Source organism: Malus domestica, chromosome 01 (assembly GCF_042453785.1).
Source record: "Malus domestica chromosome 01, GDT2T_hap1".
NCBI lineage: Eukaryota > Viridiplantae > Streptophyta > Magnoliopsida > Rosales > Rosaceae > Malus > Malus domestica.
The window spans coordinates 14,995,127-15,011,365 of NC_091661.1; the positions used below are offsets into that span (position 1 = coordinate 14,995,127).

At 35.6% G+C, this 16,239-nt stretch overlaps 2 protein-coding genes across 6 annotated transcripts; one reads left to right on the plus strand and one right to left on the minus strand.

Moving 5' to 3' along the window:
• The first annotated feature begins 4,991 nt into the window (after nucleotides 1–4,991).
• Nucleotides 4,992–10,798, plus strand: LOC103417932 (phosphoenolpyruvate carboxykinase (ATP) 1). The gene is made up of 13 exons (XM_008356085.3): nucleotides 4,992–5,112; nucleotides 5,432–5,741; nucleotides 6,630–6,814; nucleotides 7,217–7,370; nucleotides 7,471–7,555; nucleotides 8,379–8,479; nucleotides 8,733–9,031; nucleotides 9,183–9,356; nucleotides 9,486–9,551; nucleotides 9,682–9,860; nucleotides 9,941–10,110; nucleotides 10,199–10,367; nucleotides 10,462–10,798. Exons 2-13 carry the CDS (start codon nucleotides 5,440–5,442, stop codon nucleotides 10,603–10,605), a joined length of 2,028 nt encoding a protein of 675 aa, XP_008354307.2. The 5' UTR covers nucleotides 4,992–5,112; nucleotides 5,432–5,439; the 3' UTR covers nucleotides 10,606–10,798.
• Nucleotides 10,799–11,044: 246 nt separating this feature from the next.
• LOC103417933 (uncharacterized) lies at nucleotides 11,045–15,129 on the minus strand. Of its 5 annotated transcripts, none has more exons than XM_029089913.2 (8): nucleotides 14,909–15,129; nucleotides 14,760–14,827; nucleotides 14,548–14,688; nucleotides 13,989–14,030; nucleotides 13,563–13,702; nucleotides 12,240–12,341; nucleotides 12,001–12,154; nucleotides 11,045–11,199 (listed from the first exon to the last, which is right to left on the minus strand). In XM_029089913.2, the coding sequence occupies exons 1-7, from the start codon at nucleotides 14,965–14,967 to the stop codon at nucleotides 12,026–12,028; spliced, it is 681 nt and encodes a 226-aa protein (XP_028945746.1). In that variant the 5' UTR covers nucleotides 14,968–15,129; the 3' UTR covers nucleotides 11,045–11,199; nucleotides 12,001–12,025. The 5 variants fall into 5 exon arrangements, with proteins under 5 accessions (XP_028945746.1, XP_017182966.1, XP_008354309.1 ...); XM_017327477.3 differs by lacking the exon at nucleotides 11,045–11,199 and adding an exon at nucleotides 11,242–11,363; XM_008356087.4 differs by lacking the exon at nucleotides 11,045–11,199 and adding an exon at nucleotides 11,407–11,527.
• Between the last annotated feature and the right edge of the window lie 1,110 nt (nucleotides 15,130–16,239).

The following is a 16,239-nucleotide window of genomic DNA, read 5'->3' on the forward strand; positions in this document are numbered from 1 at the left end:
TTTAACTATAAGAATAAAATAAATGATAAAATAAATAATATTAAAATTGATTTTTTAATATAAAAATATAATTTTTCTTTAAAATAAACAGTACTTAGAGCATTTCGTTAAATTTCTCTTAATTGTATAGGGTAACTACACTTAATTTGGACCTTGGTTTGGGACCATAACACTTTGGTCTCTGATTCTTAATAATTGACGACAACATTTTTTAGAGTTACATAATGTTTCACTGTAATATCTGATTCTTAGTCGTCAAACTATCAAGTTAATTTACTACTACAACTTGACCTGACAACTAGTAAAGCTGTTTCTTGCTTATATGAATGTTGGACTAGCCACGCTTGGGTATTTTTTTTTCATCGCTTTATAGGGGGTTAGGTTTTTTTTGACAAAAAGTTTTGATTTATTTGATTTAGGACAAGATACATATCAATTCTAACGAAGAAAGATGAAGAAAATAAAATAGTTCAAATTCTAAAAAAGAATAATTAAAGTTTACAAATATTGGATTCAATCAATATAGCTACAGAAAATGCAGCAAGAAATATTCTAATGTCAGAATTGGACATATAATATGTTGATTCTGAAGAAAATCATGAGCAAATCAGGACTCATGATTTACCATGAGCCCGTCGTGTTTAAGCAAAAAAAAAACAATCGCTTAGACTTCCAGAACCACAAAATTAAGTTTGTAATAAATTTTAGACTTTTCAATTGTCTTCCGCTTAATGTCTATTATTTTCGTTTTAATTTCTTAAGGCTTTTGAGTTGTCCCAGTGTGTTGTAAACAACTTTTTAAGTTGTGGTTGTTTCCCATTGTAATCATCAATTCAATCTTTAATAAAAAAAACTTTTTTGGGATTTCTTTCAAACAACTGGTGAATTCCATATTTTAGTTCTACAAGGATTTATGCTTGTAATCCTTCTTATATTGTGATTTGATTATTGTTCGTATGGCATTCGAGAGTACACTTGTTACCAAGGTGCAATGTAGGAGAGCAACTTCCATAGCATTATTACACCACCATCGTGGTTTCAGTGTCAATGATCTAATGCCATGTGGATAAAGACTTACCCATGATCCTATATCATTGGCATTGGATGCCACAATCACTGGCGGAGCTACACCCACGGCTACAGTGGGCTGTAGCCTAGGGAGGATTTTAACAAACTGCTGGTATAATAGTTTATATATGAGTTTGTTGTTGCTTATTGTATATATAATAGTCCACCTAAATCCTGCCAAAATTATTAGTTAATGTGTTTCTTAATTTATAAATAATACTTTTATTACCTTATATTATTTTATTATTTTTAGGCTAAAAGTAAAAATGGTAAATTAATACATAATTAGGTTTCTCATATTCCCTATGCTTTTTACCTATTCGTTCAAAACAAAAAAATTAAACCCTCTACCCTAAGAAAAGAAAAACTATGAATCACCATCAAATTAATTTCTAATGAAATTCAACACTAGGTATGCTCTTCATGTCTTCATTTAACCTATTTCTTGATTCAATTGTTAGGTTAATTTTTTTTTAGTCCTTGAATTTGTCTATTAGGGTTAAAGATTATGGGAATAGTCCATGTTTCATGGTTTTTGTATTTGTAACTAATAAAAAGGGCTCAACAACAATATCGATTCTAATAATAACAAAAGATTTCAATTTCATTTCATATATCTACGGCACGACTTGAATTGGTATCCCCTAACCTTTTTTTCTTTTGGGTACTTGTTATCAACAAAAGTGATAATATTTGTTCTCTTTCTATTGCTTTTTTGTATGCATGTTTTATTTGTGTAAAAATTAGTTGGAAAGTAATTTATAAACTTGTTTGGATTAGTACTTCATGTTCTTACTTTTATGTAGATTACTATATAATTTTATGTAGGCAAAAAAAAAAATTTCATAAGATTATATGCTAATAATTTTAGTTAGCCCACCCAAGAAAAATTTTCTGGCTCCGCTATTGACCACAATACTCTGCATAAATGTCATATGTGTCATTCTCCCAATGTAGAATCCATGCAAGCACAAAATAAATCCAAGGAGTGTCACATAAAAAAACAACAGTCGACGTGATAATTAAACAGCCCTAGCGGCCAATAATTAATATAACAATTTGTTACCAATTTTTGAAAGACAGCAAGCCCAATATTACTCATCCTATATATGAGAGAACTTGTGATTACCTATCATGCATGCGGGTGATAAATATATAATTGTTGTACATGAAAATGGTTTGAGAGAGAATGAGAAAATTCTATTAGAGAATTTCTCTTTAATTGATTTATTTTTTTAACAATAAAAAAATTTAAACTCAAAATACAATGAGTTATAAAATAATATCCTAATCACAGAGCAATCGATCACTTGCCAAGTCAGATTATTAATTTCTTTTTGGAAAGGAAGATACTTTATTAATTGCACTTACATTGCATAGTTGAGTAAAGGTAAATCCATGCACCTTGCATATTATCCACAAAAAGTTTAAAGCTAGCACATGCCAGTAATAAAAGCAAGAATATTTAGTAATATATTTGAATGGAGTAATTTTAATCCTTATCTCATCTTGTGTCAAAATCAACTGTGTCCATGATTCTTCGTTATTGATGCGCCATGAATGGCAAATGGCATTGGACTGTGTGGGAGAATTATTATGGGGAGAAAATTTTCATTGTTATCAGAACACAGATAGTACATTACGTGTTTGTATTTAAATGATGAGAAATTTTATTTTTTAAGTTATTAACTTTTTAACACATATCTCATCATTTGTATGTACTATCCCGTGTACCGATCATAATAAACAAATCTTTCTATTATGAGAACAGTTTATATACACAAATTCAGCGTTTTGAAATGTTACAATTCAATATATTTCATTGTCTTTAGAACGGAGCACTATATCAGTGATCATGTTCTGTCTCAATTAGTCCCAGTGTGACATATACTGCTATCCTCCATATCCCTTTCTGTTTTTCCACTCTCTTGTTTTTGTCAATTAAAGAGCAATTTTCTGTCTGCAAATTATGGTGGAAACATATTAAGTTTTATTTAATCTTATCCACAGATTATCGAAGTTTAAGCAGTTACAATTACGGAGACAAAACCATATCTAAATTTAAGGAGTCAAAACCATATCCATTTTTCTCTCTCAGTTACCGACCATATTTTTTACCATTTTTTTCTTTTTTCTTTTTAGCAAATTACTAGTTGGATTATGGATATGATTAAAGACCAAGTGTACTTCAGTTGCCTAATTTTACTCATGTCAGAGTGCTACTCAGTCCACTCGTGAGGATAAAGGGTGGGTTCGGTACGGTTACCGTATCAAAACCCTTGTACCAATTACCGTACCAAACTTTCGGTTTGGTAAAATCTATTACCATTACCGTACCAAACTTTTGGTATACCGAAGTTCGGTATTGCCAAAAGTTTGGTTGGCATGTTATGGCAATGGTAATTGCCATTTCGTTTTGGGACAAAATATGTTTTTGTTTTTTTAACCCAATTCAAGGGCAAGTTTGGTTGGCATGTTATGGCAATGGTAATTGCCATTTCGTTTTGGGACAAAATATGTTTTTGTTTTTTTAACCCAATTCAAGGGCAAAACTTTTTTTTTGTACCTTTATCTCATACATTATAGATTAAATTCATCTATTATTCATCATTCACAATTCACACACATAATAATTCAAATGAAGCATCAAGATTCATCATGAAAATTAAGCTTACAATCCAAATAGAAGTTACGAACCAAAACAAATAGAAGTTAACAATCCAAATAGAAATTAAAGTTTCAAACCAAATGAAAATTGGAAGTAAACTTCAAGAAGGAGAATTCATTGATCAGTTATTCAAGCTTGAGATGTCGAAGCTTTTGGAGGAGGCATTGAACTTGTAGAATATTGAATTTGTATCAAGCTTACATTACAAACAAAGAAAACATATTAATTAGTAGCAAGAAGAATTAAAGTTGAAAACCATTAAATAACAAATTTACTAAAAAAATTAAAGCATATCTTTCTTGTTTTCTCTTCTTCTATTTCCTTGTAAAATTGAAGCATATCTTCCATTGGTCCTTGTAGAAGTTTACTTCACCTGCCCTAAGCCAACCACTAGTACACACTAGTGCCTCAATTATTTTAGGAGTCAAGAATACCCTAAAAGGGTTCACAACCTTCCTCCATAGACTAAATGCATTTTCACTAGCAACAGTAGAAGTGGGGGTTACAAAGATATTTTGGCTATTTGTGAAAGAATTAGGAACTCTTTTGTGAATTTTAAGAGATCAAAGTCACCAACAACAATGCTAATATAAGTAGGGTTTTATTTTCAAATTATAGGAATATTATAAATATGTGTTATATAATTATGTATTATATAAATTATAAATTATAAATTATATTGTATTTTCGGTATGATACGGTAATACCGTGGTAATGGTATCCATTACCAATACCGTACCATGAAATTTTGGTACGGTACAATACCGTACCATTACCGATTGGTACAAAAAATTTGGCACAAAATCGGTATGGCAAGGTTGGCAATTCGGTTGGCACGGCAATTTGGCAAAATAATCCACCCCTAGATAAAGCTGCTGACCAACAACTAATAGGAGCGACTGAAAAGGAATCGACGGATGAAATTGAACCAACCAGCGACTGGTTCCACATCACCAAACATTATTCTTGCGGCAAGATAGAATACGCTACATATTAGCGCTTAAAATGAGTAAAAACTCCACAAAAACATATGTTTCCAACCAATTAATCAAAAAAGGACAAATGAGGAAACTGCCTCTTAACAATTGGTTAGAAATAGAATGGTGATGGCAGCATGGAATTGCTGCTGGTCTTTATCCTAACCTTTTAGGTGAGCTAAGTACTCGGAGAGATAGGATTTAACCATGGTTAGATTGTAACCAGAGTTGTCCCTCAACCCTATATAAAGACACCCCCTCACCCCTCTTTTGCCTCACCATTTGCTTCTCACCAATTACTCATTACCCTCAACTTTGATGCTCTCTCTCACTCCCTCATTATTTTTCATTTTCCATTAGTCTCCTCTTCATTTTTTTTCCTCCACCTCTTAATTTCTGGTAACTTCCCCCTATAATTTTGTTATTTTCGCGTTTGTATTTTTCTCTAATCATGAGATTAACTCAGAAAAAGTTTTTGTATCATGACGTGGCGTTATTAGTTTTATGTATCTATTTCTGATCACATAAATATGTGATATGAAAAAAGAAGTAGACACGTAAAAGAGAATAAAAAACCGTTCTAATTGTCATTTGTTACTTTTCTTATCGCGTGATAAAAGAGATGAACGCAAAATCTAATTAAGGCTCTATACTAACTACAATTTTATTACACGTAAATCTGACATGAAACTGAATTATGATGATTATTTTGTGGCAGGGAAGAAGATGGCGTCGAATGGGAACGGAGAGTTCAGCTTTGCGAGCGGAAACGGAACGGTGGCAACGGCGGCAAACGGTAACGGAACGGCGAGGAACGGGCTGGCGAAGATCCAGACGCAGAAGAAGGACAATGGAGTGTGTCACGACGACAGTACGCCACCTGTGAAGGCGCAGACGATCGACGAGCTCCACTCGCTGCAGAAGAAGAAGTCGGCACCCACCACCCCAATCAAGGGCACTCAGGGTGGTGCCTTTGCCGTCACCCTCTCTGAGGAGGAGCGACAAAAGCAGCAGCTCCAGTCCATCAGGTATGCACTTGTCGCCACACCCATGCACCCTCGTCACCCTTTCAAGTCCAAATAAATTTTTAGAACTTTTATCTTATTTCAAGTTATTTTGTGGAAAATATTTTAGAACCACACCCCAAAAATTTCATAGCACGCCGTATTGTGATTTAATTGGAATTTACATGCACTTGAGATGCTATAATAACGGTATCTGAAATTAAATTTTATTACAAATTATTGTGTATATTGATTTTTTTTATCTATAATATTACTTGATTGCCTTGATATATCATTATTGTTGCGCTCTAGTTGTAACATCTATGAGAGAAACTTTAAATTTTTATTAAATTAGCAAGTGACAGTATCAAAATAAATGTTTTAACTATTCATTTTATCCATTCATCTTCAATAACAGTCTACTTTAACAAACGTTAAATATTTTATTATTAACAATCTATGCCTAACTCCCTGATTTTTCAAAACAACCTTCTCTTTTTTTTTTCCTTTCTCAAGGTTAAATTTATTATTTTTTAACATTTAACAAGTGAATAGTTTCTCTAAATTTAAAAAGTACATTTTTGTTCATTTTGTTGAGATGAATTTTTGTTGTTTTCAAATGAAGAATGGACCCGCAGTACGACCCAGGATTATGTGGGCCCTCCCTCAAGATCAAATGAAATTGGGTTTTTATGGTGTTTTTCAAAGAAAAAATAATCTCCAAATAGTGGGACAGGCCCGTAATTTCCTGCTTGGTTTAATTTTGACAAACAAACAGACCTCGAATTTTCCCGGAAAGTCATATTCCGGGAAAATGGACTTGATGTCACGACCTTGAAAATTCGCATACCTTGGCTTGATTTCCTCGCCTTGTGGTTTTTGATCTGTTTGTGCTGAATCTGTGGGTGGTAGTGCATCTTTGGCATCGCTGACGAGAGAGACGGGACCAAAGGTTGTTCGAGGAGACCCGGCCAAGCAGTCCGATACCCCCAAGGTTTCGTCGCACGTGTCGCACCACCACCACTTCACGCCCACCATTAGCGTCAGTGACAGCGCCTTGAAGTTCACACATGTCCTCTACAACCTTTCTCCAGCTGGTAATACCACCACTATATATGACCATCCTTCACAATTTGCATCAATGGATAGGATAGGATAACGTTGTTTTGCTAGACTTACGTCGTGTCAGACATCTATTTATATAGAATATGTTGTCGATACTTACGTTGCTATACAGTCTAGCATAAGAACACATTTCTCTTTATCAAATAACGGAAACAGATGCATGCAAAGTTTGTCTAGGGTTAGGGTCAGGATTTTGACATCTAATTTAACCTATGAGATTTCGAAGTGATTACTCTGTAAATGAGAGTGCCAAACTCTAAATTGAGACTGTGAAAATCGTTACTCTCAATTTATATGCTAAACTGATTGAGGTAGGACCCTGAACATTAGGGGTTTTTTTATTGATGTTTGGTTTTGGGTGGTATGCGGTGCAGAGTTATATGAGCAGGCAATAAAGTATGAGAAAGGGTCGTTCGTTACGTCAACCGGCGCGCTAGCAACTCTTTCTGGAGCCAAGACTGGTCGCTCTCCAAGAGACAAACGCGTCGTCAAGGATGACACCACCCGGGACGACCTTTGGTGGGGAAGGTAATAACTAATTATAATTACTGCCGCCCGCATTTTTCACTTTTACCTTTTGTTACTGTGTGTAATTATACATAGACGTGGTGGTTATTTTCATCTGTAGCGGCTCACCTAACATTGAAATGGACGAGCATACGTTCATGGTCAACAGAGAAAGAGCTGTGGATTACTTGAATTCTTTGGACAAGGTCTTTACTTTTTCTCTTTTTTTTTCTTGTTTTTTCCTGCTAAGAAACGACGAATTTATAGGTAATAAGTTTCAAAATTTGACTCGTGTTTATTCAATACCACGTCATTATATTAGAAACTAGATTTACTTGTATTTTATAAAACAGGTAAAAAGAGTTGCCTGGTTTAGAATATTTACATGTTGAGGAAAAAGATTGGTGGTGGAAAAATGCATGCATGTTCGTATCCTTGGAATATATTGCTTTTAGGAGATAGTGATGCGTGGGTGGTGGCATCTCCCTTGTCCTTTTCCACAACTTGGCCAAGATTTCATTGGGAGTAGCAATGTTATCGATATTATCGGTTACAATTATCCGCATAATTTACTCATACATGTTTGAGCGGTGCTCTGTATTTTATCATATGCTTGCTGTGTTGTACTCGACCTCGTCACTACTTCACTGGGAAAGAAGGAATTATTCATAAAGAACATGCATTAATACCAGTCAACTGTTCACTTTGTTGAGAAATTATTGTTTGTCACTAAAACACCGCATAGATATATTACAACACGTTATGATACATTGATAATTTAATACCAGTCAGACTGTTCCCTACAGTCCATACTGTTATGATGTTTACAAATATGTAAAATAGCTTAATGAACTAAGAAAGTAGCTGAAAAAATGTCTTTGTTTATAAGATGGGAAAAATGTTTGGGGGAAGAAATTAGTTGTTGAGTACGGATAGATAATTTGTGTATAGCTATATTCTTTTTCGTACCTTGTTGATTAAGAAGCGAGTGGCGGGGAGTAAGGGTGATTGACATTTTGATATTTACAGGTCTTTGTAAATGATCAATTTTTGAATTGGGATCCAGAAAACAGAATCAAAGTTCGGGTCGTGTCTGCCAGGGCTTATCACTCATTGTTTATGCACAACATGTAAGTAAAGCTTAGGAGTTTTTATGAACAATTTGCTTCCTCTGCAGTGTATATTTCTGTATACGTTCCTTCCTCCTTTGGGTAAGCCTGCCAGATAAGTCCTCTTAACGTTGCGTATGAGTTTTGACATGTAATCTTTTCCGAGTATTACCTATGTATCGTCCCTAAGCACGTAGGTTTCCGTCTAGGTAGGTGAAAACATGTGTGATATTAGCTTAGTGTGCGTACAATTCTATAACTCGATGGGTCGCAGGTGTATCCGACCCACTCCTGAAGAGCTGGAGAATTTTGGTACTCCGGACTTCACTATATACAATGCCGGCCAGTTCCCATGTAATCGTTACACCCACTACATGACATCCTCTACTAGCATAGACCTTAATCTTGCTAGGAGGGAAATGGTCATCCTCGGCACCATGTACGCTGGGGAAATGAAGAAAGGTCTTTTCAGTGTCATGCATTATCTCATGCCTAAGCGACAAATCCTATCCCTGCATTCTGGCTGCAATATGGGGAAAGATGGAGATGTTGCCCTTTTCTTTGGATTGTCAGGTATAGTATCATCATTAGATCACGGTTGTCGTCTTGCTCTCGCAGCCATATGATATGTGCCCACTTACTCTCTCTCGCTCTATGTTAGCTATGACAGTTTAATTGTTTCTTATGGATGCTATTTGCCTTTTCTTTTCATTTTACTATTTAGGTACTGGAAAGACGACTCTGTCTACGGATCACAATAGGTACTTGATTGGAGATGATGAACACTGCTGGACTGAGAACGGTGTGTCAAATATCGAAGGTGGTTGCTACGCCAAGTGCATTGACCTGTCAAGGGAGAAAGAACCTGATATTTGGAACGCCATCAAGTTTGGCGCTGGTAATATATCACCTTGATTTCTTGGATATGTGGATATGATAGAATCAAGATGATGAAGAAGTAATAGTGTTTAATTTGTTTGGTCTTTTGAATTCGACTTGAATTTATCGAATTTTTCTTTTTTGGCAGTGTTGGAAAACATCGTGTTTGATGAGTATACACGAGAGGTGGACTATTCTGACAAATCTGTTACAGGTAAATATCAATTGTTTTCATCCCAAAATTCACACAATTTGAGTTTGAATCTCATACGGTGATTGATTATGCTTATACATAATTCTGATGGACCATATAATATATTGAGCTGTTTTTCTTCTGGTTGCAGAGAACACTCGTGCAGCTTATCCCATCGAATACATTCCCAATGCAAAGATACCATGCGTTGGTCCACATCCAAAGAATGTCATACTTTTGGCATGCGATGCATTTGGTGTGCTCCCTCCTGTGAGCAAGTTAAACCTTGCTCAGACCATGTACCACTTCATCAGTGGCTACACTGCTCTGGTAAATTCAACTTCTCTATTTGTACTCGTGAACACATAAATTTCGGTTACTATATTAACTAATTGTTGATAAATTTATAGGTTGCTGGAACTGAAGATGGTATCAAGGAGCCAACAGCAACATTCTCAGCATGCTTCGGTGCAGCATTTATAATGTTGCATCCTACTAAGTATGCAGCAATGCTGGCTGAGAAGATGCAGAAGCACGGTGCAACAGGATGGCTGGTTAACACTGGCTGGTCCGGTGGAAGGTATATGTGCATTCAATTATCATCATAATTTTAAAGAATCATTTCCGTGAGAAAATCTTAACCAAACAAACATCTTTCTTTCCTGCAGCTATGGATCCGGAAAGCGCATTAAGTTGCCCTACACCAGGAAAATCATTGACGCCATCCACTCCGGCAGCCTCTTAAATGCGAAGTACAAGAAGACTGAAGTGTTTGGACTTGAAATCCCCACTGAGGTCGAGGGAGTGCCTTCAGAAATACTGGATCCAATGAACACTGTAAGTTGGTTTTCTCTTTATATACCGTTTCCCTGTTCATTCGGTCTTGACCTTCATCATTAATGTGATATCCGAATCTTATATGTGGTTGCAGTGGTCGGACAAGAATGCATACAATGAAACTCTGATGAAGCTAGCTGGCCTCTTCAAGAGGAACTTTGAGACTTTCACAAACTACAAGATTGGGAAGGACAACAAGCTGACCGAGGAGATACTTGCGGCCGGACCAAATTTCTAAAACCTTGGCAGAAAAGGAGAATAACTAGAAACTCTAGGGAAGCTTGGGGGTCAAGGCAATTGATGGAAATAAGAATTGGACAGATTCAGAAGTAGGCGTATTGTTATTCTATTTATTAGATATGCTAAATGGTTCTTTTGTACTTTTTTATGTCCTATTAATATATATAATCAAAGGAGGTTGTTTCTCTCAATTTCCTTCCCCTCTCATTTTCTTCAAAATTCATCTGTTTCGAAGTTAATTTGACAATCTGGACACAAATTTAAATGGAAACAAAGAAAAGAAGGCAGTTTCCAGTCACCAATTTACAAAATTGAGTAGTTTTGGACAGTATTTAGAAGTTATAATAGAATGCCTTACTATATTCTAGCTAAGGGGCACCTGACTCTCAACTTATATTTTTCTCAGACTGATGCGAGCTCCGTCTTAGACTCAAATCTTATATTGAAACTCAAATATTTTAACTTCACTCAAAAAGTATTTCAAGTTTCCAAATCAAAATCAAAATCAAAATACAAATCTTGTCTGCCAGGGCTTTCCATTCATTGTTCATGCACAACATTCAAGTTTTGAGGTATGTTCCACGTCGGAAACCTGCACGAAGATACATAAGACTCACGAACGATTGATTTTGATGTCATTGTAAAACTCGTGCATGAGCTTCATTTGTGTACATTTGCAGGTGTATCCTACCCACTCCTAAAGAGCCGGAGAATTTCGGAACTCCAGACTTCACCATCTAGTGCCGGACAGTTTGCCTGCAATCGTTACACTCAACACGTGACATCCTCTACCAGCATAGACATCAATCTTGCTAGGAAAGAAATGGTCATCCTCGGATCCATGGACGCTGGGCCTTTTCAGCTTTATGCATTATCTCATCCCTAGGCGACAGATCATCTCCCTACATCCTGGTTGCAATCTGGGGAAAGACGAAGATGTCGTGCTCTTGTTTGGATTGTCGGGATATAGAACCAACTGATGTTTAATCGTAGAGTGCATGCTAAGAGGCTAGTTGGTTCTGATAAATGTTTGCTAACATGTTTGAATAATTAGGTACAAGAAAGACAACTCTGTCAACGGATCACAACAGGTTCTTAATTGGAGACGATGAACACTATTGGAGCGAGACTGGTGTATCAAACATCGAAGGTGCTTGCTATACCAAGTGCATCTCTCAAGGGAGAACTAAAATATCACCTAATTTTGTCACATGGGTTTTGGGATGGTCAATGGATTGTAAATTACACTACCCTTGTAAACTAATATTCAATATAATGAAGGTTTTATTTCCTTGTTAAAGAAAAAGCTAAATTTTTTTAAAAGTTCTATTTATAATTTTGTGAAATAAACTAAATTATGACAATTAATTTAACAATCTGACAGTAAGCAAACCTTGGCATTCAGATTTCCGCAACATTCAGGGAATAAGTTTCCAAGCATAATCCTTAATTTCGTTATTTATGAACGGACGCAAAGACCACATCAGGCAGTAGCTCTCTAACTCTCCTGAAGATGACTTGGGATTAAGTGCAGAGACGATCCTCTCCTGCATCAAGTTGTTACATTGGATGTTTTAAAAGTTCATACGAAGGGCACAGATAATGGGTATTCAGGGTGAGAGCTTTAATTACCTGCATCATATAGTCTTGCTTGACCATACTGTAAATGACACCCATCACGACAACATAATCGATAACTTCATTTCTTTTCGGATGGGATGACGTAAATTCCTCCTATAGAAGTTAGGCATCATTAAGAGGTGTTTCAAATTTATCATCAACCATAAGAAATCAGAATTGGTGTAACAATTTTACTGAGCAGTATGCAAATCTGAACTAGGAACGGAATACTTAGTGTGGAATGAACATTCAGAAAGAAAACAAAAAAGGAGAGAAAATTAGGTGATGGAAAGATCAGCCAAATATCTTAGAACTCAAAGATATAGCTCCCTCATTCCCGGAAAATCTTACACTTTCTTAATCATAATATTTTGCGACAGAAATATGCATTCAACAGTTCTATGTACCGCTCCTCTTCCCATTTTGATCAGGAAATGAATAGAAAAACTTGTAAAATAAAGGATAATCTGGAAATCAGAGATATTAAGGATTGACCTTCAAAATAGGCAAGCAGTGAAGTAAAAACTGTAAAGAAATGAGGATATTTAAGCTGGATACACAGTATAAATGTTGTACTAAGAATTTTGTAGTGAAATGAGACATTTGAATGATGGATCATATAACTTTGACCGAAACTCTGCAGATTAAACCATGCTTATTGGCAAGTGCAGGCACTCTGATTTTCAATAACAGTAAAGATTGCAGAAAATCTCCAACCCGATAAAATTACAAAGACAGTAACTCCTTAAACACCAAAGCTACAAAGAAGCAAACATGTTTCAGCTAAAACCCTAACAAAATTCCAAGCATACAATTATCAGAGTAATTTAGTGATACATTCAAATCAGTGATAACCATTGATACATGTGTCTGTGCGTATACGGGTACAAATACAACAGAAATGTACGGACAATTGGACATAAGTCCAATGATGGGCAACGATAATTACTGAACTCGGAGGCAGGGAGGGTAGATGATACAATGCTGATAATTGTACAAATAATCTATCGATATTGATTGCCAAGTGTCATGTAGTCATTGGTTTAGTTGTTTAGTGTTTGTTAGATGGACATTAGGAGTTGGTTATAGCTGTTATAGCTAACCTTAGCTTGCGAGTCAGGTATTAATACTTGTCATCTGTGCAATGCAAGGTGATTTGTGATTTTGTAAACATTGGTATTCAGTAATACAGAGAAGTATTAGCATACGAGTGCAAAGGTTAGAACAGAGTTCTATTAGGAGAAGGAACAAACAGAGATGAAACCTATCAGAACTGAATGTACAAACAGCGTCAAGATATTCCTTGGGATAAGAGAAAAGAAGGTTAAAGACTACCTTGTCACCGTTGCATGCTTCTTCATTCAACCTGTCCGCAAAACTGTCACCCTGAAAGTCGGGTAAATTTCCCATTGCAGTTCGCATTGCACCATTTACATCCTCCAGGAGGCATTCAAGTTCATTAAGTACGTTTCTGCCTACAACAGCACTTGCATTCATAAACAAAAATTTCAAGAGTACATCAAGTGTGAGATTGCATCAAGTAGGGAAATGTACCATTAACAAACTACAAACTGCAACATACATCAAACATTCAAACTACAAACTGCAACACACGAGATACGAAAGAACTACTACTACTACGAACAGATAAAACAGCTCATTGATGTAAAGGCATCACCACTTCGCTTTCCCTTTAACAAGATTCTTTTGTGATATATAATAAAAGAAACAAATAATGACAATTTCGGAAAGACATGTTACCTTTACTTAGATGGTCACAAAGTCCAAGTTGGCATGTATGCACTTCTCTACACGAATTTCACCATGTATAAGAAATACATCACGTTCATAGTCCAGACCAATAACGTATCAGAAAGTGGCAAAACTCAAAGTAAGGGAACAACACCATACAAAAACAAAGGATAGTAATTCAAGGGCAGATATAAGAAAAACATGCTCATTAGTTAGATACCCAGTAAATCAACTCTACAAATTATCAGCCAATTACAAACAAACTGTCACAACAGCAGGATAAAAGGGCATAAGTACGATCAGTGGCCTTTAACCGATATCCAATTTTTTTTATGGGGAACCGAATTCAAATGAAGAGAAAGAAGAGACTATCAATCTCTCAACTCATTCCAATTATTTCCAGTAGATTGTGAAAAATAACAGTTTTAACAAATAATTAAGCATATTTCGATAACATTATAAATCTTTGCTGATATAAAACTGATAAGAGCTTGAGAGGGTCTCAACACTCAGTTATCTAATCAACAATCCAAAGAAAGCATAAGAATATATACAGAATTGCACTCACACTTGCTTATATTTCGCCTGCCATCATCAGCGTTGAGACATCCAGCTTCAACATATGACTTAACCTTCTTTGTTTCATTACCTCGGATTATGTTTTTAACCAAATCCGATGTCTCATCTATCCGAGGTCGTCGAAGAAACTCTACAAAAACAAAAATATTACTTACTAAGAAACTAAATCAAATTTGAAACAAAACCCAGAATGCTACTTACCCAGCCCCTGCTGAAAGTTGACGAGTAATGTGCTTCCGGTGGCCACCAACTCGTCAAAATTGCTAAGCCTGCAAGATTGATGAATTTTAAAGATTGCCCAGATGAAAAAGTGAATTTCTTCCGGTAGTAAAAGACCAAAGCAGAGTTACCTGGCCATGAAATCTTTGAACCAATTGAAAATTTTGTATTCGAATTCAAAATTCGACATCGGCAATGAACTGAAGAAGTAAGGAGAAGAACTGAACAAGGAAGAAGTACAAAAAAAAGTGTGGCAGAGGTCTGAGAGTGAAGGTTCGATATGAGCTGAGAGCTTTTGATGCAGGCCACGTCGTTCTGGAATTGCGTCTGAAGGGATGTAATTAGGACGCCATTAAAAAAGCTTCGAGCTTTGTATCGGCCACTGCTATCTTTTGGATTGGGGATTTTACGGTAAATGGAGGTTGGGGTTTTGCAGCGGTGGTGAAATTAGCACCGTCCAGCGCCCCATGAACCCTACCTAAGCCCTACGCTGCTGGTCATGTGCGGATTAATTCTTAATGCGTTTCAAAGTTAAGAAATTACGTGTAGACTTGCAGAGTCTGTTTCAGTCTAGATCGTGACTTTCATTACAAAAAATAGACAATTTTTATTTATTTTTATATATTTTTTTAATAAATTTTAAGAGACTTATTGAATACTGAACACATATTATAAACTTGTTTCCCACATTTTCATTATGTTCTACTATTTTAAACCTATAATCATTTTATTTTGTAGTTTTTGTTATCTCAATAGAATTATATATTTTTATGTATAAATCAACACTTATTTAGATGATATATAATAATGTATTTGAACTCGCCTAATTCCCTTAGGCCTCCGCCTAAGCGCTAAGCTCCGCACCTAGGCACGAAGCTTCAGCTAAATTAGCTACTAGATCCGTCCATCCTAACAAATAAAACAACAATGCGCATTAATATATCACAACCACAGTCAGCATATATCCAAATTCCAATCAATAAATAAAATAAATGGTTCAAAAATCTGAGCATTCAACATAGAAGTATCGTGTATTTGAACTAAGAAGCAAATAAAAACCAGCTCGTTTCTAAACTAGGAGAATATAAGTAGCCCCACCCCCACAAAGATAATACAAACATGAAAGCTGGAACCTACATACAAGATTTTTCAGCACTTACTTGTCGTGCTTGCGCTTGTATGCTAAACCTTTAAAAGCTGCTCGAGCATCAGCAAGTTCAAGAAAAACAACCTGAAGAATAATAATTCAAGAAAATAATTAGTAGAGAATCACTCTTTAACAACACAGCATCATAGTAGACTAATATGATCAGTAATCTAGAAGTTTCTTCCTCTCTGCAGTATAAAAAGATTGGGAGAACAAAAGTACATAATGAGGCATGATCAACCAAGTGTCAAAGAGTAGTTGAAAAACTCAACTAATTAAAAAACCAAAAGCAAAGTGTCAAATTTCCTAAAACAT

Coding starts and splice junctions, on each gene's coding strand:
- LOC103417932 (XM_008356085.3), top strand. CDS start 5,440: ATGGCGTCGAATGGGAACGGAGAGTTCAGCTTTGCGAGCGGAAACGGA. Junction 9,552..9,681: donor TTCTGACAAATCTGTTACAG/GTAAATATCAAT, acceptor TTCTGGTTGCAG/AGAACACTCGTGCAGCTTAT. Junction 10,111..10,198: donor ACTGGCTGGTCCGGTGGAAG/GTATATGTGCAT, acceptor TCTTTCCTGCAG/CTATGGATCCGGAAAGCGCA.
- LOC103417933 (XM_029089913.2), bottom strand. CDS start 14,967: ATGTCGAATTTTGAATTCGAATACAAAATTTTCAATTGGTTCAAAGAT. Junction 13,703..13,988: donor TTGTGACCATCTAAGTAAAG/GTAACATGTCTT, acceptor GTGCTGTTGTAG/GCAGAAACGTACTTAATGAA. Junction 12,342..13,562: donor AAGCATGCAACGGTGACAAG/GTAGTCTTTAAC, acceptor TAACTTCTATAG/GAGGAATTTACGTCATCCCA.